This window comes from Thalassophryne amazonica, chromosome 3 (assembly GCF_902500255.1).
Source record: "Thalassophryne amazonica chromosome 3, fThaAma1.1, whole genome shotgun sequence".
NCBI lineage: Eukaryota > Metazoa > Chordata > Actinopteri > Batrachoidiformes > Batrachoididae > Thalassophryne > Thalassophryne amazonica.
Window position 1 is genome coordinate 104,156,174 of NC_047105.1, and position 27,781 is coordinate 104,183,954.

At 39.9% G+C, this 27,781-nt stretch overlaps 1 protein-coding gene and 1 non-coding gene across 2 annotated transcripts in view; one reads left to right on the forward strand and one right to left on the reverse strand.

The window, feature by feature from the left end:
- Positions 1 to 8,155: 8,155 nt before the first annotated feature.
- On the reverse strand, positions 8,156 to 8,228 carry trnaf-aaa. Its single transcript has one exon. It is a non-coding gene; the product is annotated as a tRNA-Phe (tRNA).
- An 11,956-nt stretch (positions 8,229 to 20,184) lies between these two features.
- dnah1 (dynein, axonemal, heavy chain 1) overlaps positions 20,185 to 27,781 on the forward strand; it is a 194,400-nt gene continuing 186,803 nt past the window's right edge. Inside the window, 9 exon segments of the mRNA XM_034167607.1 lie at positions 20,185 to 20,361; positions 20,453 to 20,534; positions 20,623 to 20,797; positions 22,300 to 22,468; positions 22,572 to 22,704; positions 22,784 to 22,930; positions 23,026 to 23,281; positions 24,942 to 25,099; positions 25,220 to 25,431. Coding sequence (XP_034023498.1) covers positions 20,185 to 20,361; positions 20,453 to 20,534; positions 20,623 to 20,797; positions 22,300 to 22,468; positions 22,572 to 22,704; positions 22,784 to 22,930; positions 23,026 to 23,281; positions 24,942 to 25,099; positions 25,220 to 25,431 — 1,509 coding nt within the window.

Genomic DNA, 27,781 nt, shown 5'->3' on the forward strand with positions numbered 1-27,781 from the left:
GCTCGTGTGTGGTTGAGAGAGATACACAGGAGACGGAGCTTGGGTTTTAAAAAATAGCGCACGATGCTTTGGTGTGCGTAAATCGACTGCAGTACCGACTGCGCAGTTGTGGACAAAGGACCCCACAAGCCACTTCGTTTAATGATACTGATGCGCAAAAGCCAATTCAGTTGGACTGATGTCTGAACTACAAGGACGCGTTGAACTTCAGACAAGATTTTTTTTTTTTCTTTGGAATCCAAAGAGATCATTTTCATCAAAAATTTGGATGAAATCTCCAAGCGCGTTTGGCGCCATCGTGCGCCAGCAAGCTTCCAAGCACAAAAGTGTGTGTGTGTGTGTGTGTGTGTGTGTGTGTGTGTGTGTGTGTGTGTGTGTGTGTGTGTGTGTGTGTGTGTGTGTGTGTGTGTGTGTGTGTGTGTGTGTGTGTGTGTGTGTGTGTGTGTGTGTGTATCTTAAAGTTATTCTGCACTCTTTACCTGTATTAATTGCACCTGTTTGAACTTGTTCCCTGTATAAAAGACAGTTCACACAATCAATCACACTCCAACCTGTCCACCATAGCCAAGACCAAAGAGCTGCCTAAGGACACCAGGGACAAAACTGTAGACCAGCATAAGGCTGGGATGGACTACAGGACAACAGGCATGCACCTTGGTAGAAGACAACTGTTATGATTATTTATTAGAAAGTGGAAGAAACGCAAGATGACTGTCAATCTCCCTCTGTCTGGGATTCCATGCAAGATCTCACTTTGTGGGGTAAGGATGATTCTGAGAAAGCTCAGAACTACACAGGAGGACCTGGTCAATGACCTGAAGAGAGCTGGGACCACAGTCACAAAGATTACATTAGTAACACATGATGCTGTCATGGTTTAAAATCCTGCAGGGCAGCAAGGTCCCCCTGCTCAAGCCAGCACATGTCCAGGCCTGTTTGAAGTTCACCAGTGACCATCTGGATGATCCAGAGGAGGCATGGGAGAAGGTCATGTGGTCAGATGAGACCAGAATAGAGCTGTTTGGAATCATCTCCACTTACCATGTTTAGAGGATGAGAACAACCCCAAGAAAACCATCCCAACCGTGAAGCATGGGGGTGGAAACATCATACTCTGGGGGTGCTCTTCTGCAAAGGGGACAGGACGACTGCACCGTACTGAAGGGAGGATGGATGGGGTCATGTATTGTGAGATTTTGGCAAACAACCTCCTTCCTTCAGTAAGAGCATTGACGATGGGTCATGGCTGGGTCTTCCAGCATGACAATGACCCCAAACACACAGCCAGGGCAACTAAGGAGGGGCTCCGTAAGAAGCATTTCAAGGTCCTGGAGTGGCCTGGCCAGTCTCCAGACCTGAACTCAATAGAAAATCTTTGGAGGGAGCTGAAACTCCAAACCTGAAAGATCTGGAGAAGATCTGTATGGAGGAGTGGACCAAAATCCTTGTTGCAGTGTTTGAAAACTTGGTCAAGAACTACAGGAAATGTCTGACCTCTGTAATGGCAGACAAATGTTTCTGTACCAATTGTTTAGCTCCGTTTTTCTAGAGGGTCAAATACTTATTTTATGCAATAAAATGCAAATTAATTATTTAAAAATCATACAATGTGATTTACTGGATTTTTTTTTAGATTCTGTCTTTCACCGTTGAAGTGTACCTACGATAAAAATTACAGACCTCTCCATTCTTTGTAGGTGGGAAAACCTGCAAAACTGACAGGGGGTCAAATATTTATTTTCCCCACTGTATTCCTTGAATCATTTAGTGATAATAAGCACTCTAGAGGCAGAAACATTCCAATCCCTTCCAGTCTTTTTTGTTTGTGTATTTGTTTTGAGGAACATCATTTTTAAACATTTCAATAATTTTCCTCACATATTTGTTAACAAACTGGAGATCCTCTACCCAGTTGTATGTGTAGGACAAAACGATGTACATATGTGTAATGTCAATCTGCTTACATGGTGCATCTTACAATTTCACTGTTAAAATACCTCAGATACACTGTGATTGACCAGGTTTTTTGGGTCTATGGTCTTGATGCCCAATACCCATATTCTTTAAATACCAAGTACATTTGTGCTCATCTGCATGCCCATGGATGTATTGGTGTAAAAATCAGGTATTTGTCAGGGATAGGGCCCCTTCACACATAGTGTGAATTTGGTCAATTTGCACATAAAGTGCACATGAAGCAGGAATCATATGCAAAACGTGTAGAATTGTAGCTGCTTCTAATGCCTCATACACCTGTTGCTACAACTACTCGTATTTGCACACACGAGCAGCTGAAAGACAGAGTGTGCGCTGTAAGAGCCCATCGAACCCTCTCGCGGCAGGTGTTGGCCAAATTCCAGGTGACCACCACGAACATCTAACACTGCTCACATGGCTTTTAGAAAATGTGTGGCCATTCGTATTATTGACACGACAACAGTCAGCAGACAATCACTTTCGTGCTGGCAGTGAAATTTGTCTAAGTGCCCCACGAGTGTGGCTTTGGTCTGTGTGCTAAACTGACAGGAGGTGTGGCCGCCGACAGAAGCAGCTGTGGAGAATTGTGGATCTGGACATCCCAGCTGAACAACACGTACTGTGTTTGGACAGACATGGACTAGCAATTGCCCACTGTGATGCATGTGTGTCTGTTGTCATCATGTGGGCATAAATAAAAGCATATATCGCTGTGGCGTATGTACTGTAAGTGATAGAAAACTATAGAAGTGCCTGTTTTCTCAGTCTTAAGAAAACAAGGATGTCTTGAATCTAAGCATTGCTTTGGCTGAGTGGTTTGTCTTATTTATAGCTTCAACCCTTGTAGAATAAAGAAAGACAAATGCGGAATTACTGGCAGAAACATCTACTTGTGGTCCTGTCAGCTCATGATTTACTTTATTTCTATTCCAGAGCCATCTCATTACTCTCTTTTATTATGTCACCATCTGCCATGATTTGGTTTAATGCACAATAAGTCTGGCATACACTCATATAAAAACAGACACAAGTCTTTGATCGCTTCATCTTGGCTTTCCATTGGCCACCTACAAATTCATTCCTGAATGCCAGCACATGCTGGATTTTTACAGCAAAAATACAGATGTGCTGAAGATTACACTCACTGCTTTATTCTTCCAAGGTTTTTTTTGTGATATAATGGTTTACCTGTTCCACACAGCTTCAGTGAAATCAAACATCTGGGGTCTGGTTTACAAAGATCCCTGATGGGTGCTAAATTGGGTGTGCAATCCAAATTTTTGTATGACAGTTTTGCTGTTGATTTATTAATTGTGCAGCTGATAGCGTGTGGTAATGTGCCACAAATAGGACTTTACATGTTTTAATGGCCATAAATTCATCCATTCATTCATTTTCACAACCGCTCATTCCAATCAAGGTGGGGTGGGGTGGGGTTGTCTGGGGCCTATCCCTGGGGACATTGGGTGTGTAAAAGCATGCACAAACACCAGCGCACTCTCAAATACACATACAGTTGTGCTCTAAAGTTTACATACCCTGTCAGAATTTTATTATTATTATTATTTATTGGCCATTTTTCAGAGAATATGAATGATAACACAAAAACTTTTTTTTTCCTTTCATGGTTCATGGTTGGATAAAGTCTTTTTTTTTTTTTTGGTCAAATAACTGTTTTTACTCTTTTTAAATCATAATGACAACAGAAACTACCCAAAATACCCTGATCCAAAGTTTACAACCTCCTGTTCTTAATACTGTGTGTTGCCCCCTTTAAGATCAATGACAGCTTGGAGTCTTTTGTGGTAGTTTTGGACAAGGATCTCTGATGGTGAAGCTGCCACTAAATATGTATTGGACTTTATTTACATAAATTATGAAGAAATACAAACAGTATGGCACTTTATGGTAAATCTGCATGGAGTAGACAGTTCTCAAAAACTGAAGAAGGAGGAGAAGAGTGAGGAAAGCCACCAAGACACTCAGACAACCCAGGAGAAGTTATGGGCTTATGTGGCTGTGACTGGAGAAATTGTGCACAGTGCAAATTTTGAATTTTGCATCACTACTCTTAACTTCATAGTGGAGCAGAGCAGAGAAGGATTTTCTTTCACCAAAACAGATCTAATCCAGGCTTGCATCTCAGATGTACCTTCTGGCAATTTGTAGCTAAACTTTCAGGTCTTCTTTTTAAGAAAATCCTCCTTTATACCACTTCATCATGAAGCTGTATAACTGGTGATACAAAAATCAAAGCTTGCACTGTGCATAATTTCTCCAGTCACAGCTACATGCACTCCATTGGTGAATAAGCATGCATGCATGTTTTTGTTTTGCTTTGGCATTTTTTTTGTGTTCATGTGCTGTGGTGTTTGTGCACATTTTACCACATGCAAACCTTTAATAAATCAGGCCCCCTGATCTTTAATGCTACATAAAAAAAACATGAACTGAGCAGAGCTGGTTCCACTGATCTGTATATAACATTGGATTGTTATTGGCCCACATACTCCGTACAAACCACTGAAGCAAACGGGCAGCCAGCTTACCCCTCGCAAATTATGTGGCCCTCACATAGACAGCTTATTAGAATGTCATTTGGAGTAATAACCAAGCTGATTCTCTCATTTTCTTCTTTTGTTCTCCAGTTAATGTAACCTTCATCCCACCTAATCTATGTCTGCCATGATTAGCTATTTGATTTATTTCCTTTCTATTTTTTGAGATCTTTGACACACCCTGGGACAAATACTCAATTCTAAAAATGATGATTCTTTAATCAAAGTTGATACAAGTGATGTGTAATCATCAGCAAATGTTTTATATATATATATATGTGTGTGTGTGTGTGTGTGTGTGTGTGTGTGTGTAGGTATTGGTACCATATCATGAACAACAGTAGATGGATAACAAAAGTCATGTTGGATAATATAGCAATAGTGGATTTTTTAATAGTTGCACTGAAAGAATAAAACACCACTTAATTAGCTACAGGAGAGTTGGTTATCCCTTGCAATGACAATATTTATTACGCACAGCTCTATGAGCTTCAGCCTAATATTAGTAATACAGCACATAGCAACAATGCCTAAAGCTCCAAAACTATGCACAAGTTCACCTAATAAATGTCTTAAAATAGTTTGTCCAACAAAACTCAACATGTGGCTACACAAGCCACTTATTATTATTATTATTATTATTATTATTATTATTATTATCTTTGCCTGTATGTTGGAATAAGGAATAGAACTCTTCAAATGATTGTTTATTACTTTCCATTTCAATCATCCTGACTGTGAAATGTTCATCCACAGCCCTTGAACTGGTGATTTGCGCAGTTTATAGCTGCATGACGGCATTTTTTTTTTTTTGGCAAAAGCACAAAGAATAAAATTGCATGCATTTGATCAAAGCTTGGTAGAAAAGACTGTTCAGGAGCAGAACACGGTAAAATCACCAGTGTTAAATTAACACTGCCAGTGTATATATGGTCCTAGTCTGGCCAGAGTAGGACCATAAGTACAATGGCAGTGTTGCTTTAACACGGTCAGTGTTAGTTTTACACTGGTGATTTTACTGTGTACATGCAAGTGATAATATGGCAGGTGATTTGCTTCAAAAATATTGGCCAATGAGCGATCCAGTGTTATATAGAGATCAGTGGCTGGGTCACAGGTCAGCACCACAGAGCTCGATGAATGTCCCAGTCTTATTCTGAAAGTTGATGCATGCATTAGCAGATGTCTATCCTCAAAAATATGCCCAAATGTATGCAGTCCATTTGCATTTTACTGACTGCTGTTTTCCCCTGTGTTACCTGTTTTCATAAGCTGTGGTCATTTTGGGTCCTGTCCTAAAATTCATAATGAGAAATGGAGCAAAGGAAACGTAAAGCCAGCTGCACCTGTTTCAGGTCTGGGACCACAGGTTAAGAGCTCCATTTTGCATCTTGTGAGGTTGTTTAGCCATTTTCAGGTCCTTCTGAAATCTATCAACATATTTTTGCTGGCCTGCCAAGCCTCCAGTTGTGATTGACCCACACCGAGATGGCAACAATATGACAACAATATCTATCCGTGCACAATGCTCAGTGTCACGTAACACTATACCTTACAGGACTGGGCAAACCACAACACTGTAGCTGCACCAGGAACCCTCTCATTGAACTGAAATCTGCTTTGTTCTTGTAAAATGCACAGTTACAGTGATTTGCTGTCCTTGTCAGGGATCTGACATCAGTACTATTCACTGAACACAGCTTCAGTGTAATAATTGACAGCAGACAACTTTTAAACAAAGAGTTTTGAAAATGCATAGCAGTGATGGTGATTGCAAGTGGCAGGTGAAAAAATGTGTCCTGCAGGAGGTTGTCCAAAGGTCCACAGGGTCAGTCAGCATCTCCATTTTTGGCTTCACCAATACTGTACAACCGGTCATTGTTGCACACATTTTTAAGATACTGAGTAAGACAACCTGCACAGCAGGAAAAGCACAGTTTGACAATATATTGCTTTTGATAGCTAGTCCTTTCACAATCAACTGAGAAGTAGTTTTTTGTGCAGAGAAAGTATTCCTTCTGGAAATGTTAACAATGTGTAACTTGTGCCAAACCAACATGCAGATCCACCTTGGATCTGCTGTGGCGACCGAGTGAAAACAAGGGAGCAGCCGAAGGGACTTACAATTTATGGCTTTTTAGCCAATCTTTTGAAGGTTGCTAAATGAATATGCTCGTTATTGTTAGCATTGAATAATTATGCATAATCTTGATATAAATTCTAGTCACACTGCACTACAGGCAAGCATATAAGTATTGGACACACAATGAAAATGTACCCAAATTTATGCATTGTGCTGAACACTGTTTTCCCCTGTGTTACCTGTTTTCATAAGCTGTGGTCATTTTTATTATGCACGTGTGCATTATTATTATTAGTAGTAGTACTAGGAGTAATTGGCTGCTCCCTTGTTTTACACTCGGCGTCGCCACAGCAATTCTGAGGTGGATCTGCATGTTGAACTGGCGCAGGTTTTACACCGGATTCCCTTCCTGACCCAACTCCCCATTACATGGAGAAATGTGGCAGGGGTAGGATTTGGACCAGGAGCCTTCCGCACTGAAACCAAGTGCACCAGCCGCTTGGCCACCCCCCTCGCCCATTGTTATTATTATTATTATTATTATTATTATTAGTAGTAGTAGTAGTAGTAGTAGTAGTAGTAGGGCAGGGGTGGTGGCCAAGTGGTTAATGCGCTTGGTTTCAGTTCGGACTTACTACTAGTAGTAGTAGTAGCAGCAGTAGCATTAGTGTTAGTGTTAGTATTATTTATTTATTTATTTATTTTGCATCTATACATCACCATAATGGAGTTCAAATATTTAACCATGTAGGAGGTACAACCATTTGTGTACTGCCTCTGTATTCATAGCCTATAAGTAACTGGGCAAACTAAATATCAAGATTATTACTAACGAGTGCGTTGCCCATGGGGATCCACGGGCTCTAGATTGGGTAGTGTTTATAAAATAGGTAGCTGATATTTTTCAAGGGTGGTAATAAATTATACAAAGTTTCTATAATGAGTTGGAATGGAGTGTGAGTCCAGAATGTGTTAAGAACCTTAGACCTCAACAGTTTTTAGGAGAAGAACTCAACCCTTTTATTATCTGTGAATTATATGCACATGGGGCACTCAGTAGGGGTCACACTCCCAAAAAGGTGCAACAGGTACCTCATTTACATAAACTCCAGTTGGCCCACTTCTAAAATTAACCTTCAGACTGGGTCAAAAATAATCAGTCACTTAGTTTTACTGCACCCAATTTAGAAATGTATCAAAAAATACTCAGAGAGCACAGTGACTCACAAAGTATCAGGTGTGTAGATAAAATGTTACATGGACTTTTATTATATATAAATACACACACACGTATGTATAATAATACTCCACAAAGATCACAGTATTGTCCGCAAAGTCAATGTCTATAAGTCTATTTTTTGAGCATTTTTTATTATTAATAATAATAAACATTTATATATATTTTTCAGTGTGATTAGCTAAACTGAAATATTGCGCTTTTCATCAGCTAAGTTATTCACAATGGATAAACAAACATAGCTCCATCTTCATTTCGAAATTGTAGTTGTAGTGAAGGGACATTAATACTAAAAAATAATACCAAAACTCGGGATCGAACCAAGAACCTTTAAGTCTTTGGTCTAACGCTCTCCCAACTGAGCTATTTCGGCTCTCTTAAGATAATTGTACACACAAGACAAACAACGGGAGAAAGGTTTAATTTTCGGACAGGCAAATAAAAATATTTTATTTTGGTGCGTCTCTCTTTCATTTGTGTTCCGATAAGAACGTTCGTGTACTAAAATCTACGCTTCCTAAAAAGCGGCGCGTTTGTCGCCATGACGACCGTTACCGCGTCTCGTGGTGATAAACGAGATTTCACCGCTTCTGTCCAAACTCACGCTTTCCAACCTGCACTGAAGACAATTTCACGTAAGGTATGTTAAAATTATGTTTACAAACACATTGTTCATATTTTCTTCGTGATGCTTAAAAAGATAGCATGGCTTGTCGTTATTTATCAAGTAATTTAAGTGGCTGTTTTGAATGCACACACACACAACTTCGTCAATAAGGTGGTGGACAAGGCTTTCTCAGAGATAACACGAGTTTTAAATCGTTCACTCATTCGTAACTATTTTGAACTTTATTTCATTATTGAGTTGTTTCCTCTGTATGTAGTTAAAACAGCTTGTCCGCTTTCAGTACGGTGGCCATGAAGTGCAGAACACAAATCTGAAAACATGAAAAAAAGAAAAATCTAATACGTGTTTATGTAGATTTTTGTATAGATGTATTTATAGGGTCACACCGAGGCATTCTCAGAACAGTGTGGACATACAATCTCTCCACCTATTCCAGTGGCAGCTGGTGAAAAACAGTCTTGGTGGGGCTGCTGTGCCAATAGATTCCCTTGCCTTGTCCAGTACAGGCATTCAAGTGAACAGTCGGAAAATTACTACAATTCCACAATAATCATTTCATGTCCTTCTCAAAATCAGCAGTTTTACAGATAAAGTTAACCATTTACAGCTATATTAGGCCCCATTTCTACTTTGGAAAGCATCAGTATCAAATACAACACTCAAGTTCTTGAGCAAAGAACATTTCACCATTTGACACCAATTACACACATAATACACCAAACTGTACTGCACTGCCATTATCTTCAGACAAACAGATCCTGGGGTTCACAATGACACCTCCTTAACAAAATAGAAAATATCACCAAATTTACACTCTTTCAAAATATGGAAAAAATCTTCAGTTGAAAAAGAACATTATGTACATACTACAATGTTCACACCACCTTCCAAGAGAGAGAGAGAGAAAATGTGTGTGTGTGTGTGAGAGAGAGAGAGAAAGTGTTTGTGTGAGAGAGAGAGAGAGAAAGTGTTTGTGTGTGAGAGAGAGAGAAAGTGTTTGTGTGTGTGTGAGAGAGAGAGAGAGAGAGAGAGTGTGTGTGTGTGAGAGTGAGAGTGTGTGTGTGTGTGTGTGTGTGTGTGTGTGTGTGTGTGTGTGTGTGTGTGTGTGTGTGTGTGTGTGTGTGTGTGAGAGAGAGAGCGAGAGAAAATTAAGGTAATATTTTGCATGAACATTACTGAGTGGAATGGAGGCAAACTAAAGAAGCTTGAAAAACTTAAATAACTTGACTAACTAATAACACCAAAACCTTTAAATTAAATTGGTTAAAATTAATTAACAGTGTAGAGGACAAAGCAAATTAAGTATACAAAACCACTTAATTAAATGCGTTGCTAAACTTGGGTTTGTCTTACTATAAGTGTTGTGTGTACTCAGTGGCTGTTAGAATTTCTTTTAAAAACATGCAAATTGCTATTTTAGGATTTTGTTTTGTTTTTAAACTGAGCAAATAATTTGTTTTAGAGTGTGGAATACTCCAAGAATATTTCACTTCTGTGAACTGATCCTCATAACGTGTAAAGTGAAATCAAATACCAGCATGGCTGCAGCTTTGAACACTGTTACAAACAGCCCGGCCTCCCCTATTACCATTATAACTGGTCTGCTGTCCCAATAAAGATCACAGCTTTGACCCCCTAAAACAAACAAAAAAAACATCACTCATTCGTTTTATCTTAAATTTTCATCCTCGTTTCCACACCAGGAGCAACATTGGGGAATAAATCCGAGCAGCCAGAGGAGTCAGTCCGCAGCTGGCAGAGGTGGATGCGCTCCTTTCCACCCCGCAGTAAAGAGCGCAGATCAGCAGCCTCCGTGACGTGTGCGCGCTGACAGCGTGAATGAAGCCTGACACGGTTTATAACGAGTCAGACAAACGTCTCTCCTCCAACCGGGATGTGCAACTGTCATTAAACCATGAGAAAGATCTGATGTGCGCACCTCCATGCGCCTCCAGAAGGATCCCCGCGAAACTTTGGTGTCATTGATTTGATTAGTTTTGTCCTATTTTAAACCTCCGAAGAGTTCTTCAACTTACTCCAGCAAAACACACGGAGACAAAATAAAAATAAATAAATATAACCCAAATGTCGTCGTCACCATCATCTCTTCCTGCCTGACTGACTGACAGCAGCAGCAGCTGCAGCGTCATGTATATCACTGACTGTAGCAATCTAACGTTCCCGCATTTTTGTAGCAAGGGCTAAAATTCTGGCGCCCCAAAGCCATTAATTTTGGCAATGTTGATTTGCCAAATATTTATTAATTTTCCCTAGCAACTACATACAATTGGTTATTTCACTGCACTTCAAGGGCGCTTTGAATGACCGCCCAAGACGAGGAATGATACGTTCTCTGCTTCTGTCGGTGGAAATGCACTGTTGAATGAGAGTCAGTTGGAGGAAGTGTTGTTTTAATCATTCATATTACATGTAGGCACATACTATTAAGTAAAACTGACATTGATAATACTTTTAAAATATATATATATTATGACTTTTCCCCTCCACATCTAGGAGGGCAGCACCCGAGCGCCCCCTATGGGCCAGCCGCCACTGACCTAGTCTCCCCAGATGGACGTTCTGGAACACGGTCCTAGGGAGGCGCCCACAAGGCATCATTGGGTCATTCTGTCTCAGATTACCCCCCCCCCCCCCCCCCCGCGCGCGCACACACACACACACACACACACACATACACACACACATAAAAAGAGATTTTAAACCCCACCACCTTAGATTTTGATTAAATTTGGTATTTTCCACATTGAAGTTTCAAATCCCACAAAATCTCACAAAATTACAGAGATCGGCACTCTGCAAGATGTCAACATTGAGAACTGCACTGAGACGTTCAGATAATGCTGCAGTTTAACCGCTGCCCACGGACAACAGCATTAACATTGCAAGGTAAAACTCTTTGTATATTGTGCCTAAAACTCTTGTGAATATATTATCAAGGTTTTTAGATGTTATTATTGTGTTTGTTTTATGTAAACATGCAAGAATCTGAAGTGATTTCTCTGTTATTTACAATGGGGATTGTTGTGAGCCATGATCACTTCCTGTTTTTGTAATTCTGGGGGGATGACATGAGTATGCTCTTTTATAGCCTGGTCACATGGCACACAGCGATAGCTGGACAATGGATAAAAAGTCAAGAAGTCACAAATTGTTGAGAAAAAGTGTATGAAAGATCCTGCACCTTTCCCGAAAAGTCTGCGAACTAAGAGCGACAAAAGAACGCAACAAAACCAAAATTAATGAAATATAAATGAAGCGAACACCGACCTTGACACTCTAAACGAAATCAAAACAAAACATTCGCGATGATGAGACTGAAAGCCGGTATAAAACCAAGTGCAGCCAGCCTTGTCCTCATGTCCGCAGTACTTGCTGCTGCAGGATTTTGTTTGTCTTGTCAATAGGTGAGAGATGTTGTTCATCTTCACAATCACAACGTGTGCACACACTGGCCACCACAAATGGTTGGAACATGGGTAAATAGTTGAAGTAGTTGATAAAACATTCTTAACACTATTGTTTCTGGATGAAAATGTTGCTTTTTCATCCCAAAAATGGATGATTTTGTTCAGCTCATCGAAGCTTTAGTTATTGATTCCTTCAGATATCTTTAACCTTCGTTCAGTACATCAGATTTGGGAGGTTGATGAAAGTTAAATGAAGCTCTAACATTATGAAAACTAAGCAAATGATAAGAAACCCTCATGAAAGGAAGCAAAACAAAAAATGGACAAATTGATGTTGTCGCCAGTATTTTTCAACAGTTTAAACATTCTGATGAAGTGACAACTGCAGGAACGAAGCTGAACGAAGGTTGAATAATGCCTCTGAAAGTCAACAGTCAACAGAAGTCCAGAATTCTTGTTTTGTTTGGGCTTTGTTGTCCTTCGCTAGTGCTGTGTGGCCGGGGCTTTAATGCCCTGCTTATTGTCCTTTACAACAGTGTTTGTGCTGTTTGTTCCAGAGTAATATATATAAAAGATGTCTGAAATTTGGTTTGCGTTCATGAAGTTGCACACAGGATGAAGGCAGCAGAGATGAATATTTGGAATGATTGTTTTAGCAAGTGTTCAGAGGTCTCATGCATGCAGTCTGTTCTAAATGTTATGAAAGGCATAAAAATGTACATTTTGGTCGTACGAGGGCTGTCAATAAAGTATAGGTCCTTTTTATTTTTTTCAAAAATTATATGGATTTCATTCATATGTTTTTACGTCAGACATGCTTGAACCCTCGTGCGCATGCGTGAGTTTTTCCACGCCTGTCGGTGACGTCATTCGCCTGTGAGCACTCCTTGTGGGAGGAGTCGTCCAGCCCCTCGTCGGAATTCCTTTGTCTGAGAAGTTGCTGAGAGACTGGCGCTTTGTTTGATCAAAATTTTTTCTAAACCTGTGAGACACATCGAAGTGGACACGGTTCGAAAAATTAAGCTGGTTTTCAGTGAAAATTTTAACGGCTGATGAGAGATTTTGAGGTGATACTGTCGCTTTAAGGACTTCCCACGGTGCGAGACGTCGCGCAGCGCTCTCAGGCGCCATCGTCAGCCTGTTTCAAGCTGAAAACCTCCACATTTCAGGCTCTATTGATCCAGGACGTCGTGAGAGAACAGAGAAGCTTCAGAAGAAGTCGGTTTCAGCATTTTATCCGGATATTCCACTGTTAAAGGAGATTTTTTTTAATGAAAGACGTGCGGACGGGTCCGCGCGTCGGGACGCAGCCGGCGCGGTGCGGCGGCACAGGAAAAACACGTCCGTGTTGATAACCATTTGTAAAATCCAGGTGGCTTTTGATGGCTTTCAGTGGAGTGAGTATATGAGAAATTGTTTAACAGCTGGACATGTTCCAAATTGTCCTTAAGGCTTCCAACAGAGGTGTTTTTCCTGTGGCGGAGCGTCGCGGCGGCTGCGAGCCAACGCTGCAATCCGCCCGCACGTCTTTCATTAAAAAAATCTCCTTTAACAGTGGAATATCCGGATAAAATGCTGAAACCGACTTCTTCTGAAACTTCTCTGTTCTCTCATGACGTCCTGGATCAATAGAGCCTGAAATGTGGAGGTTTTCAGCTTGAAACAGGCTGACGACGGCGCCTGAGAGCGCTGCGCGACGTCTCGCACCGTGGGAAGTCCTTAAAGCGACAGTATCACCTCAAAATCTCTCATCAGCCGTTAAAATTTTCATTGAAAACCAGCTTAATTTTTCGAACCGTGTCCACTTCGATGTGTCTCACAGGTTTAGAAAAAATTTTGATCAAACAAAGCGCCAGTCTCTCAGCAACTTCTCAGACAAAGGAATTCCGACGAGGGGCTGGATGACTCCTCCCACAAGGAGTGCTCACAGGCGAATGACGTCACCGACAGGCGTGGAAAAACTCACGCATGCGCACGAGGGTTCAAGCATGTCTGACGTAAAAACATATGAATGAAATCCATATAGTTTTTGAAAAAAATAAAAAGGACCTATACCTATACTTTATTGACAGACCTCGTATAATGCTCATTTGCAATTGTCATCGTGGTTTCTCTATGTTGTTTTGACTGCAGCATCTATCTGGCATGCAAGGTATTATGGGATATCTCAATGAGGCGAATATAGGTAATCTTTAGGGGGAAAAGGCTAATTTTCAAATTTCAGCTCAGTCTGACCAACTGAGATATCGCCCCTTTTTCCACTTTTTCCACAAAAAAAAAAAAGACACAGCTACTGAAATTCAGATGACCATATCTCAGCAACCAATGGTCTGAATTTCAAAAGTAAGGTACTGTATATTTGGAAAGGGTTTTATTTAATCTTTATATTTATTCATATTTAGGTATTTTTGACCTACTTTTTGGTACCTTGAATTTGACAAAGTGGGACAAATTACATTGTGATACTCTTTAATGAAAATTATAGCCCCATATGTTCTGTATAACATATATAAAAAACTGAGGGTAAAAGTTTTAGCTTTCAAGCAATTTGAAACTGAAGTTGGCATACCTGTTGCTAAAATCAGTGTCCATATATTTTCTACATATAAAAAGCACAAGTTGCATGAATATGCATGTGGTTTGGCTATAAATCTGATAATCAGTTCCTGAATATGAAGAAAACTGTCAAAATAGTTATTGAGGTATGTACGTACATAATCCTAACGTCTGTCAAGGAGAGTCCTAGTCCATGTCCATGTCAACAGGTCATTCTGAATAGTGACTGAAACGGTCCTGTAATTTCTTGTGGAAGATGATGTGAGATATGGAGCACTTATAACACAACATACATCAGTTTCTGAAATCCAACACTGATCATCCTTTGATGGCCAATGAATGGTCTTGGTGGTCCATGAGGGTGTATAAATCCTATTCTGAAGTCACCAAATTAAACAAGTCCAATCCATGGAAGGTCATCATAGATGCAACCAGTGGTGGGCACAGATAACCAAAAAATTAACTTTGATAACAGATAATCAGATAACTGAAAAGTTATCTTTGATTAAGATAAGACAATAAACCACCCAAAAATGTATCAGAAGTTACAGATAACCAATAAATTCCAATATTGCCTGTGGTACATTTTAACAAATTTAAGTTTTAATGCCACATTAACTTCTAATATTAAAAGTAACAACAGACCCACACACTGAGACCACACTTTTGTTTTTGAACATTGTACCCCTGCTGGAAGCGCTTGTTTACTACAGAGCTCCCCACACAGAGGCACCCTGAGAGAAGCTCTAAAGCCAGCTGTCTATCAGTTACAGCATTCTGGTCAGGCGGAGGTCTTGAAAAATAAAGTCATGCTGACTTATGGTTTGTTTTATAAATAACATTAATACCAATAGAATAACTCCATTAATGTCAATTCTGTCATTTGTAAAAAGTTAAAATATAGCATATATCTTTTAATGTTGAATAATGCACTAATTCTGAGGTTTAGTAACAAACACAGACAAATCACAAAGGATTCTGGGTAAAAGTGCCTCTGCTAAACACTGATTGGTTCAGTCATTCATTATGTAAACCAACAGGTTAATGTGACGTCTGTCGTGTGTTGGTGTTCATTTTTTTATTTGTCAGTAGATGGCAGTAGAGGCCTTGAAAACAAAATTCCAGATAATTCCTGTCTGCTACATTTAAAATGCATGGAATTTAACAAACGCAAATACAATAACAACCTTTATAAACCCAGAGAATATATTCACGAGAGTTTTAGGTACTAGAGTTTAATGCTGTTGTCCGTGGAGCCTGAACAGAGTGTCTGAAATGCATTTGTCCTGTCTTGAATGTACTGAGATTACATCATCCTACCCATAATGCACTGGGCACAGCATGTGCTCACAAAACCTTAAAAATTAGCACATTACTTTAAAACTAAAACATATATCTGATATTTTCACTTTATAAAACTTCAGACATGATAGTAATTTTAAATAACTTGTCCAAAATTAGTTTGGTTAAAATTTGAACCATAAGTTAAAAATGTATGCCTCTGGATGACTTAGGTGATATTGGCAGCATATCAGTATGGTGTTAAAGGAAATTACTTTTTTTTGTGGGGGAGGGCTGTTTCTCTTTTGTCTGTAGAGGATAGAGATGCTTTTCATAGCAGTTCTCTTCTGTTAACAGAGGGTATAACTATCCATCTGTTATAAAACTTTTAACAGATAGGTGCTGAACTTTTTTTAATTTTAAAAATGCTTGTTGCTGTTCAGCTTTGTTTACTTTATCGGTCTAAAAGTTATCAGACAGAAATTAATTGGAAGATAATTGGTCCGATAATGGTTTTTAAGGTTATCTAAAAAGATAATCCGATAATGAAAACATTATCTTCGATTATCTGTTATCGGATTATCGCAAGTGTGCCCACCACTGGATGCAACCGATGCATGCATGACAACTAAGGGTACGGTCAGAGTTGTTCAGAGTTGAACCTGAAAAGAACAGCTTAGTTAACACAGAAAATAATCACGCAGGAGAAACTGAATTTCTTTTCCTGATCAGGAGAGAGCAAACAAGCGTCACCCTCCGCTAACAACCGTCTCGTCAGCTCTGAAGGGCCCCGCCCATCTGCCTCCCATATTTATTAGTATAAAGTTACATACAAGCATATGGAAGGGACAAAATACCAAAACATGTTAGCGACACAAAGTCTGGTCTCACATCGATATGAAATTGTTATGGCTTTAAGCCTCCAGTCTCACAAGTAAACAGCGTAACCCTGAACTAATACGCAGGTCACACCGCTCCCTGCTCAAGGCTGGACTGTTAATTAGAATGTACATCTGTGCTCAGCAAAAACATGATCAGCAAAACAGTCTACCTTCTCACTGAGTCAAAGATCATCTTGTGAGCAGTTTAATGATTACTTAAACAGTTCAGTGAATATAGTGAATAGATATGTATCAATCAATCAATGAATCAATGAATATAACTACTTTAGCAATTCAGTGATCAACAAAGAAAGCAATATTAATGAAACACATTGAAACACATGTATATAAATGTGTATATGGAGAATGAGATCAAAGACAGCAAATCAAAGAAAAGACATTAATAATTGATAATATATTGGAAATTCCTGACAGTACACATACTGTAAGTCATCACTGCCTTCATTAGGGTCTTGGATCTCTACTAAATTTGGATTATTCATCTGGTGCCTGAATTTGTGTGCTTGCGTAGTTGTGAGATGACAGGGACAACACAATGGTACTGAAGAGTTTCCTTTATTATCTTGGCTAAATCAAATCTTGGTTTTAGTTCAGTTTCACAGACATTGACCTCATTTTGTTTAACATGAAAGAACTTGATTACTGTGATAGTCTGTTCACAGTGCTCAAACATTAATTCAGTGGTCAGAATGTGATGTTGAGTCAAACGCTGTAGACTTGTCCTTGTGGCCCGTCTTTTGACATTGCCACCAATTCCATCACAGGCACTCTTGCTCTTAGGTTGCAAAGAAAATGCATTCTGCTAGCAGGCCAAAATCTTTCTCATGGTAACAGGTTATTCTTGTACTGACCACAACATCCATCTGTGAAATAATGCATCTTTGTAATTTTGACAGCTCTGTTTTTACAAATTTCATCACTTCCTTGAGGAATGTGTCAATAGTCAACACAGGTACAGGTATCACATACATCCTGTATGAAGAAACCACATACAGTGTGCTTTTCAACGTGAAATTGCTTGAAAACAAAAACACTTACCCTAACAGTTTTTTAACCCTCTGGGGTCCAAGGGCATTTTTTGGACAGTTCACTTGCCTGGCATAAATGTTTTATTATTGCTGTTAAAAGCTCACCCTGCATCCCACAATCATGTGGTATCTCTCTTTTTTCTGGACAACCTGTACTTATATAATATATATGCTATAGTGGTGTTTTATAAGTGTAATAATGGTTTACAATCAGAAATAAGAAAGGAAAAAAATAAAGCTGGAAATAATTTTCACCAGCATTTATTCAAAAAACACAGCAAACTATAATAAACAACTATTTTGACACTTTATAAAGGTAGTCTGGGGTCTTTTACAAAAGAATGTACAAAATAAAGGTTCCAACAATAAACACAAATGCACATTTTGAACAATATATACAAAATTGTCTATGTGTTTTTGTCTTTATGCCACATCTCAAAGCAATTTCTGTCTGCTATTACACAAACAACACAAATTTTTTTACTTCCATGGAGTTTGACTCCCTCTTGGAATGTGTTCCTGCACTGTAAACAACCTATCTTCACAGTTTGAGGCCCTGTTAACACCCCTCCTCCCCATTCACATGTGCAATGCTGCGCTTTTACGCATGGAGCCAGCAGCCAGAGGGCTATTCAAACAGCATTCATGTGCCAAAGAGTAACACATCGCTGCTCCTAACAATCTTTGGCCTACCATGTGAGACTGTTCACATGATAGGCTCTCTTTGGAGATGTTGGAGTTTACTCTGGTAGATGAGAGCGGTCTTCGCCTTTGGGTTGCTGGGGTGAAAACTCTGACTCTGGCTGTTTGTGCATATGCACTGAACAGCAGTTCAGAGTATTCGGCCTTCTTGGAGTTCCTGACTGGAGTCCTGTATGGGGCTCCAATAGGGGACTCCATTGTTCTGCTGGGGGACTTCAGCACACACGTAGGCAATGAGAAGACACCTGGAGAGGGGTGATTGGGAGGAACGGCCTCCCTGATATAAACCCAAGCAGTCATTTGTTATTGGACTTCTGTGCTAGTCATGGACTGTCCATAATGAACACTATGTTTGAACACTCATGAGGCTGCTCATAAGTGTACATGATGCCAGAGCACCTTAGGCTGAAGGTTGGTGATTCATTTTGTTGATCATATCATCTGATTTGAGGCCACATGTTCTGCACACTCGGTGAAGAGAGGGGCAGGGCTCTCAACTGATCACCATTTCGTGGTGAGTTGGAACATTTGATCAGTTCTGTCCAAAATCAAATCACTTCATTCTTGAGGAAAACACAATGTTCCCTCTAGACTGGCTGCAGACTGTCTGAAAAAACATTTAATACATGGCCTTTGACCTATAAAGTTCATGGAAGGTAAAGGTAAAGGTAAGAAAATGAAATCTTTACTGTGCCTGGTTCAATCCTATATCTTTCTAGCATGAAGATTATTATTTAAATAAACATATTAAATGACTAATAATTTTGTTCCAGTTGTCATCTATACTAGAAATTTTGAATTATTCGCAATTCAGTATTTTAAAATCCCAGTTTAACATTTTTTAATGTATTGAGTTAAATATCACCGTTTTCTATTATTTACTTCTTCCATTGCACCCTATCTTCTGTATCCTCTTCTGTCAGACAAACCACCTGCATGTCCTCCCTCAACACCTCCATAAACCTCCTCTTTCACCTCCCTACAGAAATCAATAAATATTTTTGACATTACTGTGCACAAAGTTGTACTTCCTATGGGTATGAAGAATCCTAGTACCTCTGTTTGCCAGATAAAATAGATCAATGAGGACAGTGTGAGACTGATGATCCAAAGGTTTCTGGTTGGATGCAGGATAAAGATTGCTTTTAAGTAAACATGGTGTTCTCCATATAGTATTTGTATTTGTTAAGATTGGAGTACCTCATTAATTAAAAGTCTATTATACTTTTCAGGATCACTTTTCATTAAAACCCTTGACCAGCAAGATATTTTTAATACAGTGTTTCTGAATAGACTATGATCTGTAAAAAGTTTACTTTGTACAAGACTTAGGTACCATATTTTCTGGAGTATAAGTCGTAAGTATAAAAAATTGTTTCTTTCAAGAGGAAAAACCGATATATAATTTGCAGCAAAGTATAAGTTGCACTGGAGTATAACTTGAGCCTTTTTTCTGTATTATCAGCTCTTTGGCATTTTTTGTGCATTGTTGAAGTGAGCTTTTTATTCTTGGCATTTATTCTTTTATTCTTTCAGTTTATTTTGTTTAGTGTTTTGATTCTTGAGAAAGTCCTATATAAATAGTAATTGTAGTTATTGTTATTAGCAACAAAAGTGTGATATTTCAGTATATCAGTCGCACCAGATTATAAATCCAAAACTAAATAAACAATATGCAATTTATGCTCTGGAACATATGGTACTTTCATCTGCTGCAATATTGTAGCTTTTAAACTCTATAATGCTAAAAAGAGCCACAATTATACAAAAGCTGGGCTTTTATTCACTTTTTCTCTGTTGTAAGATGGAGGAGAACAATGTGCCAAGGTTGAAGTTCTTGCTGCCATATCCCCCAAGCATTCCTCTGGAACCCAGGCCTCTGGATCCAAGTCAGAAGTGCAAAAATCATCCAAACAGAAAATACTCAGTGACAGAACCAAAAGGTCTCTACTCTGAAAACATCACTACATCTAATTTACAGGTAAAGACACACAAAGTAGGCATTCCTTTTAAAGTTCTGAGTCACTATTATGCAATAACCTCTAAATCAGCTGAAGCTCCTTATTGATTAGTTTCTTAAAGAGAAACCTCCCATTGACCAGAGTTCACAGAGTGAAGGTAGCCTAATGCGCCACCACCTCAAGGATCCAAATGGTGAGATATTTTCTTTACATATTTTTTAGATCTCCCTAAAATACAATATTTCATTGAATATTTATTCTTGTGCAATGTTTTTGTTTAGTTAAAACCAGCAAGACTCCACTTGACCTTCCTGACCTGGCTGTAAAGGATTATTATCGAGCTCATTCAGAGAAACCACAGCTGTTAAACTTCTCTCCTGCTGAATGTGCACCCAAGGTCCAGGTGCAACACAAAACAATTTGCGGGAAGATTCCTCGTAAATTAGCAATTGAGAGGTATTTATTTTTACGTACAACGTGTGTTGCTCTCACAGGAGTCCAATATGTTACTTTGTACAGGCATGTAGTTTGCAACTCTGTGTCCTGGAAAGATACTGAGCTCCTACATAGCAAACATAATCAGTGATCTTGTATGTCATTTTCTGGGATCATGGGGGACTGCTGTTCATACTAAAGAGCACATTGTCCATTAATCAAAGGGTTGGTCATTTCAAGCGTTAATTTCTCTTGAGTGTTCTTTAGGAAGACCCTGAACCCCAAACTGATCAACCTTGTAGTCTATGAACCAGTCATCAATTTTGACCTAATCGGTACTACCATAAGGTGACAAAATGATACTTAAGCCACTGTCACGCATAGCAAGAATGTGCAGGAACCATCCCGACACAGCAAATATTGTCATAATGGGATGCAGTTGGAGGAAAAGATGTGTGCTCAGCAGTATCAGAACGCATGCAGATTACTTCATCCACACCTGGACAATGGCATCCAAAGTGTATGTGGACAACAGGTAGATGACACAGACAGCTGTCAGACAGCCATAAAAAGTGCTGCAGACTGCCCAATGTCCAAACCTCTGGATGGCTACACGGGACCAGAGTGGGAGGGAGCGCTGTGTTCCTCACTTTGCACAGTCCCTGCTGGTACTGGACACCGGAGTACAACCAATGTATGGACAGGACTCACGCCATATGTCAAAAGTGCATCTGATGCACGGAGTGACTGCTTGGCCCACTGCCAGAAAACTTTCAGCAAAGGTGTCCAGTAGCACGAGCGCATGTGTATCCCGCGCGCATGTACGTCCCGCGTGCATGTGTGTCCCTCACGCACGCTTAGTGGCTCATCTAGCCGTTATAAACACACACACGCACACAGCTGAGTGACAGTTCCAGCCCCGCATGTGTGCATGGGGCGCACGTGCAGCGAGTGTGCAGCACGCGTGTGTGCAGGACGTGACAGATGGTGCAAACTATTCCTTTTTAGAACCCTATTAACCCAGACAATAATTTGCATCTCTTTTTTTACTAAAATTGGAGCAACTTTAACTTTTGACCCCTGTACAAACTGAAACTGACCTTTGTCACATTTGTGTTGTTTTTACCCCATAACATTCAGTCATAGATAGGCCAAACTATACCTTTTTGTAATTGTTATGATCAGACAAATAATGTATAGTTTTTAACATGATTGAAGCATTTTTATATTTTTATCTCTGTGTAATTCTTCATTGACCCCTAGCTGGCTATAACTATCACCCTGAGATGGCTATTACACATTTTTGTGGAGGCCATGGTACACTGAGGCTGGATTCTAAGTGTTGTTTCATCACCTTAAGTTGTACCAAAAACCTGCTTGGCCCATGGACTATTGGGGCATATTGCCCCCAGATTGAATCCACACATATAATATTCTCTGTGATTAAATTATTGTCATCTGCTTATATTTTAACATGGATACACTATTAGTTGTACTATTATGTGTTGTGTCTTGTCCAACAGATGTCGCAGGGAATACTTGAATTTAGACTTTGAAAAGCTATTGGCAGAAAAAGGTATAAATTCTAATCCCCTCATGCCAAGACGTCAAAGCAGTCATAGTAGTCATATTGAATGTGCGCCCTCATCACACAGTTGTGAGTCTCCTGTATTTGGCAGACTCCCACTGGAGGTAGGTGTTTCCCCTGCTTGGTCTTTTTTTTTTTCTTTTTTGGTTTCATTTTAGTTGCAACACTAAGCCACATTCATTTTCATGTTGTCATCATCTCCACAAGATATTTGACAATGAAGACTATGAGTGCCGCACTCCACAAGCTTGGCTTGCTCTGGGTAATGTTGATGGGTCATGTGATCAAAAACCTGTTCCTGGAAAAGCTTTGCTGCCTTCAGAAGACAAAATTCCACTTGGTAAAATTACATCAAAATTATACTGCATAAATATTATTATTTCAGTTATTTGACTTGGTTTCTTCTCCTTCTTTTGAAGAGGATCTAAAAAGCCCATTCGTGGATTACAGGTGGCATTTCGTTGGTGTTCTTGACTATAGTGTGGACAAATGCCAGTACCTGGTGCAGAAGGTTGACAAAAACAAAAAAGGAAATCCTATTTCTGATTTGAAAGAAGACGAGATGAGTAAATTCCTGCTTTTTTATGTCATTGCACGATAATGATAGTGCACATTGGTGTTGTTTCATCACGTGGATGTGCCGTCTCTATGTGTTGTGCAGAAATGAGTCCCAGGCTAACAGGCACTAAATACTGGGTGCCCAGGATCAGATTATTATTCTGTGCAGAGGATCCACGTGTCTTTGTTGAGCGAATCCAGTGTGCCCTACACATGAAAGAAAACACAGAAGCCCTGTTCCTGTACCAGCTGTCTGTTGACTGCATGCCCATCTGGACTGGAACACCATCTATTGATAGCCACAGTCTCCAGCGCATCAAAAGTTTGGGTTTTTCATCCTCTGGTTTGAGCCAGAAAATGTGAGGAAAGAACATTAACTGTTAAGCAGTTCTTACACCTTACTAGCTCTTACATGCCAAGTTTTCACAAAGAATACATTGGTATTATGTATGTGTATCGGCTGTATGGAATGTGTGGGAGGCAGCTCAGTACAAACTTGCAACAGCATATCCAATTTTTGCACAAAGCACATGTGATGGAGGCCAGCAGGAGTGGCTGTGAAATAGTAGTCAGTAGGCCTCACTACCTGGACAGCTGAAGGATACTCTGGGCACTCAGACTAGACACTTATTAACCCCCAAAACGTGAATCAGCTGCAAATTGTGAATTATCCCTGAAAATGAAAAATTTCTTAAATTTTTCAAAAAGGCATTTTTTCAAAGCGAGTGCTGTCGTATAACTAGCAGGAGACCATTGATGTGTTCAGTGAATTTGGAGACACCACACCTTATACCAGTGAATTTGTTGAATATTTTTCTGGTGTCTGTCTTAGCTTTTGCAGTTTGTAGATGGCCCCTATGCTTCCGTTTCTCAGCCACCTGCTCGTTCAGGTCAGTGTTATTTTTCCAGCTGAGAGGACGGCTCATATAGATACAAGTAAGGTTGTAGCTCGTTGTATAACTTCCTGAAGTTAGAAACTAGTGTTTGTTTTTCTACAGTGTTTCTCTTAAGATTTATTGAGCTGTGAACTTCGAATCTGTGAATATCTTTCTAACTTTACCTGAGCCTCCAGGGGAGATTTCTGTCCTCCCTGAGTTTGACACCTGCCTTATTGTTTGACAGATGTACCGTCCCAGTCAAACTCCTCACCTGCCACTGTCCCCGGAGCAGGTTGCACCAAGTAGGGCCGAGTGCTTGACACCAGAAGTACTGTACCTCCCCACCTCACCGGCTGTAGTGACCCCCCCCCCCCCCCCCCCAAAAAAAAATCACATTTTGGCAATGATAGAGTTTGCAATCAAGATTTCCTGAAGTAACTGATCCGTAAGCTGAAATTCATAAACTACTTCAACTGAAAAAATGTATATATCTTGAATGATATTCAGGTTTTGTGAGACCTGCATTCACTTTCTGGGAGATATCTTTTCAGTATTCACGTTTTGCAATTAACAGTTTGTGGATAATTCACGATTCACAGCTGATTCACATTTTGGCGTTTAACAGCCTGGGTTTTTTGTCGGCTGGTCAGAGCATCCACCTCCCATGACAGAGATTGGGAGTTCGCATCCCGAGGGTAGCAAAGGGGAGGAGTCACAACAGAAATGCAGATGAAAGAGAGTACAGATAAAAGCAGTTGAGGATGGTGTGCACACCAAATTTTGTTGGCGTTATATTAAGTTGCACTGGACCTGCCCTGGGTCATCCTGAGGCAACTGCCAGAGGGGTAGAGATAGCTGGGAGTCTGCTGGCCTTCAAAAACAAAACAAAAAAGACTTTCCCTGGCTTGTACTGAGTGGTGTGTCTGCTCAAGAGCACTCTATTCCAAATGCAGCCAGGCGAGAGCTACTTGCAGAAAGTAGCTGTTGGATGTGATGTATTCTTTCTTTGTATTTCAGCGTTGTAAGTTGTGTGTGATATATATATATATATATATATATATATATATATATATATATATATATATATATATATATATATATATATATAATCTAAATGTTAACAAGAGTGTTATGTGCCCAGTTTAGAGGAATGTGGAGGACGCCTGGAAAAGGAGTTAAAACTGGATTATGTCCGCACTATGAACCGCATTGTATTTAATAAAATAGTGTTGGACCATCCAGAGGAGTTCTCACACGTCACTCTTCCAGAGAGGGAGCCTGAGTATGTACCGCACAAAGGTGAGTCAACTTGTCTTGAAAATACTCTATATGTGACAATAGAATAAATATTTAGAAAATACCATTTCCAATAAAGCACCCTCAGAATGTAAACACTGAACATTAATTGTCATTACACAGGCAAATTTCCAGTTCCTTACTATGATTATAAGAAGAACCGAGCTGCATTTGTCTTGAGTTCCTTGTTAACAACATCAGAAGTGGTCCATGCATTGTCAGAAATCCAGTCCAACTGCAGCAAAGTAGCCACAATGAGACTGTTCAATGTCAGCCTCATCAAACCATACTGTCTGGAGGAGTTTGAAATGATGCAGTCTAAGACACAAACACAGGTATTATATTATTGTGATAGCATATTGAATGATAAGCAATAGCTTGTCTTGTGTGTGTGTGTGTGTGTGTGTGTGTGTGTGTGTGTGTGTGTGTGTGTGTGTGTGTGTGTGTGTGTGTGTGTGTGTGTGTGTGTGTGTGTGTTGAATCAGTCCTCAATACTAATTCAAGGATATACCTTACATGCTTTGTCCCCTGTTTACAATGGGGTACTCAGGTCAGAGCAGTTTCACTCTTTTGTTCATGGTAATGAGTCATTCACGGTGCCAGGAGAGGTGCCAGGAGAGGCGTCAGTCCCATCGTTAGGAGGGACAGCTGCCCTGTCATTAGGAGCGTGCTAACTAGAGTACAGTAGGTACTAATTAGAACAATTGTTAGTCACTGCCAATAGCAGTCTGCCTCTCAGTAGGAGGGGTCTTGTTAGGTTTAAAACTCCAGGTTTTGCTGGCTTCTGTTTGTTCTCTACAAGTGTCAAGACAGAAGTCAGACTACCAGAGCAAGAAATTTAGCTGAGGAAGCTTCTGCGATTAAAAGCGAAATGTCCTCGCGTCAAGCAACCCAGTCCAGTCGAAGAGTCAAGTTTCTCTACACCTTACAGTGAAATTTTAACAATTTGGACCATTTTTGTTTGTGGTCCACAGATGATGGAACCAGGTAAAAAATGCTATCAGAGCAGGAGTGTCCATCTGTACTTTCAAGCTCCCAAAAATCCTACCCAACCCTGGACATAACATTGTGACCTCCTGCCTGATACTGCGTAGGTCCACATTTTGCAATCAAAACAGCCCTGATGTTATGGTTTGGTACCACAGAAAACAAGGACTAGACCACAGGATGCAGGCAGCAAACACAAGAGTTTGGGTATAAAAGATCAGGGCCCATACCCATGAAGCAACTGTTGGACAGTATGTCCCATGACCCTGTCCTCGGATTATTTGATAACTTCATATCTCCTCTACAGATAATAATAATAATAATAATAAATACTGATAATATTAACAGTGTGTATATGATAACAAGAACCTAAACAATTTATAAATACATTAGGACAGTAAATTAATGTTTCTGTGTAGGCTCTCAGTTGTCCAGGTGGTTTCTGTGTAGGCTCTCAGTTGTCCAGGTGGTTTCCATAGTAGAGAAGCTTGAATCTTCGACTGGACTGGGTTGCTTGACGTGAGGACGTTTCGCTTCAAATCGCAGAAGCTTCCTCAGCTAAAATTCTTGCTCTGGTGGTCTGACTTCTGTCTTGACTCTTGTAGAGAAGAATAATCAAGAAGTCACAAAAGCTGGAGTTTTAAACCTAACCAGACCCCTCCTACCGAGAGGCAGAGTGGTAGGAGTGGTAGTGTAGGAGTGCCAACCCAGTCCAGTCGAAGATTCAAGCTTCTATACGACAGTAAATTAACATAAAGTAATTACATAGATCAAGCGCATAGTGTGTTATTGATTCACTGTCATCCTACATACGGAGAATATTTCTGTTTCTTCTCTCTCTTTTCTGCCATCTTCTCTGCATAAGACACTCTTACGTTTCCTAAAAGTCCTCCTCCCTACTCTTACCAGTTTGGCACCTTAGGATCTCTCTTAAGGCCTAAGGTGCTTTGCGGACAGCTTTCATCTTACCAAGGGAAAATTCTAAGAAATGTCTAAGAATTTGAGGAATTCTAAACTTTTTCTTAGAATATCATCACTAGGAGTTATTTTTAGCCTTAGGCTGCTTCGTGGATACGGGCCCAGGTGTCTATTCCTCCAAGTAACTGGTAATGCAAGAGTGAATCACAGTTCCAGGTGACAAAATCCAAAGTGCAACAGAGTCCTTTAGCAACGTTACACAAAAATCCAAAGTGACAAAAAAAACAAAAAACACTAGCAGTCTGTAGTAAACGATGTGATAAACCAAAATCAAATATCAAAACCTGACAGTGAGATGAACATTTACAACCAGAAGACAATACAGGTGCAGGAGCGTGGTTCAGGACGACGAACAGGAAATAACTGATCAGCAGTGAGAACCAAACGAGTGTGACTTAAATACCAAACTAATTGGTTACAGCAGGTGTGAGGACTGCGTGAGGGAGGGGAAGCACGGAGGGACAAAAAGGAGCACGAGGAGATGATAGGTGCAAAGGCATTATGAACAAAGAGGGAATAAAACCAAATCCATAAATGTGACATAAGAACCCGAGTGGAAAACAAAACCAGACCATGAAACATTAAACCTACAGTTGTGACACACTTACAGAAACTAACATTGAAATATAACAAAAAACATCACAAAGACAATGCACAGTAATCACGAGAACAACAATGATCAACAGAAGGATAAATGAGAGCTGTCACACAAGGGGAAGA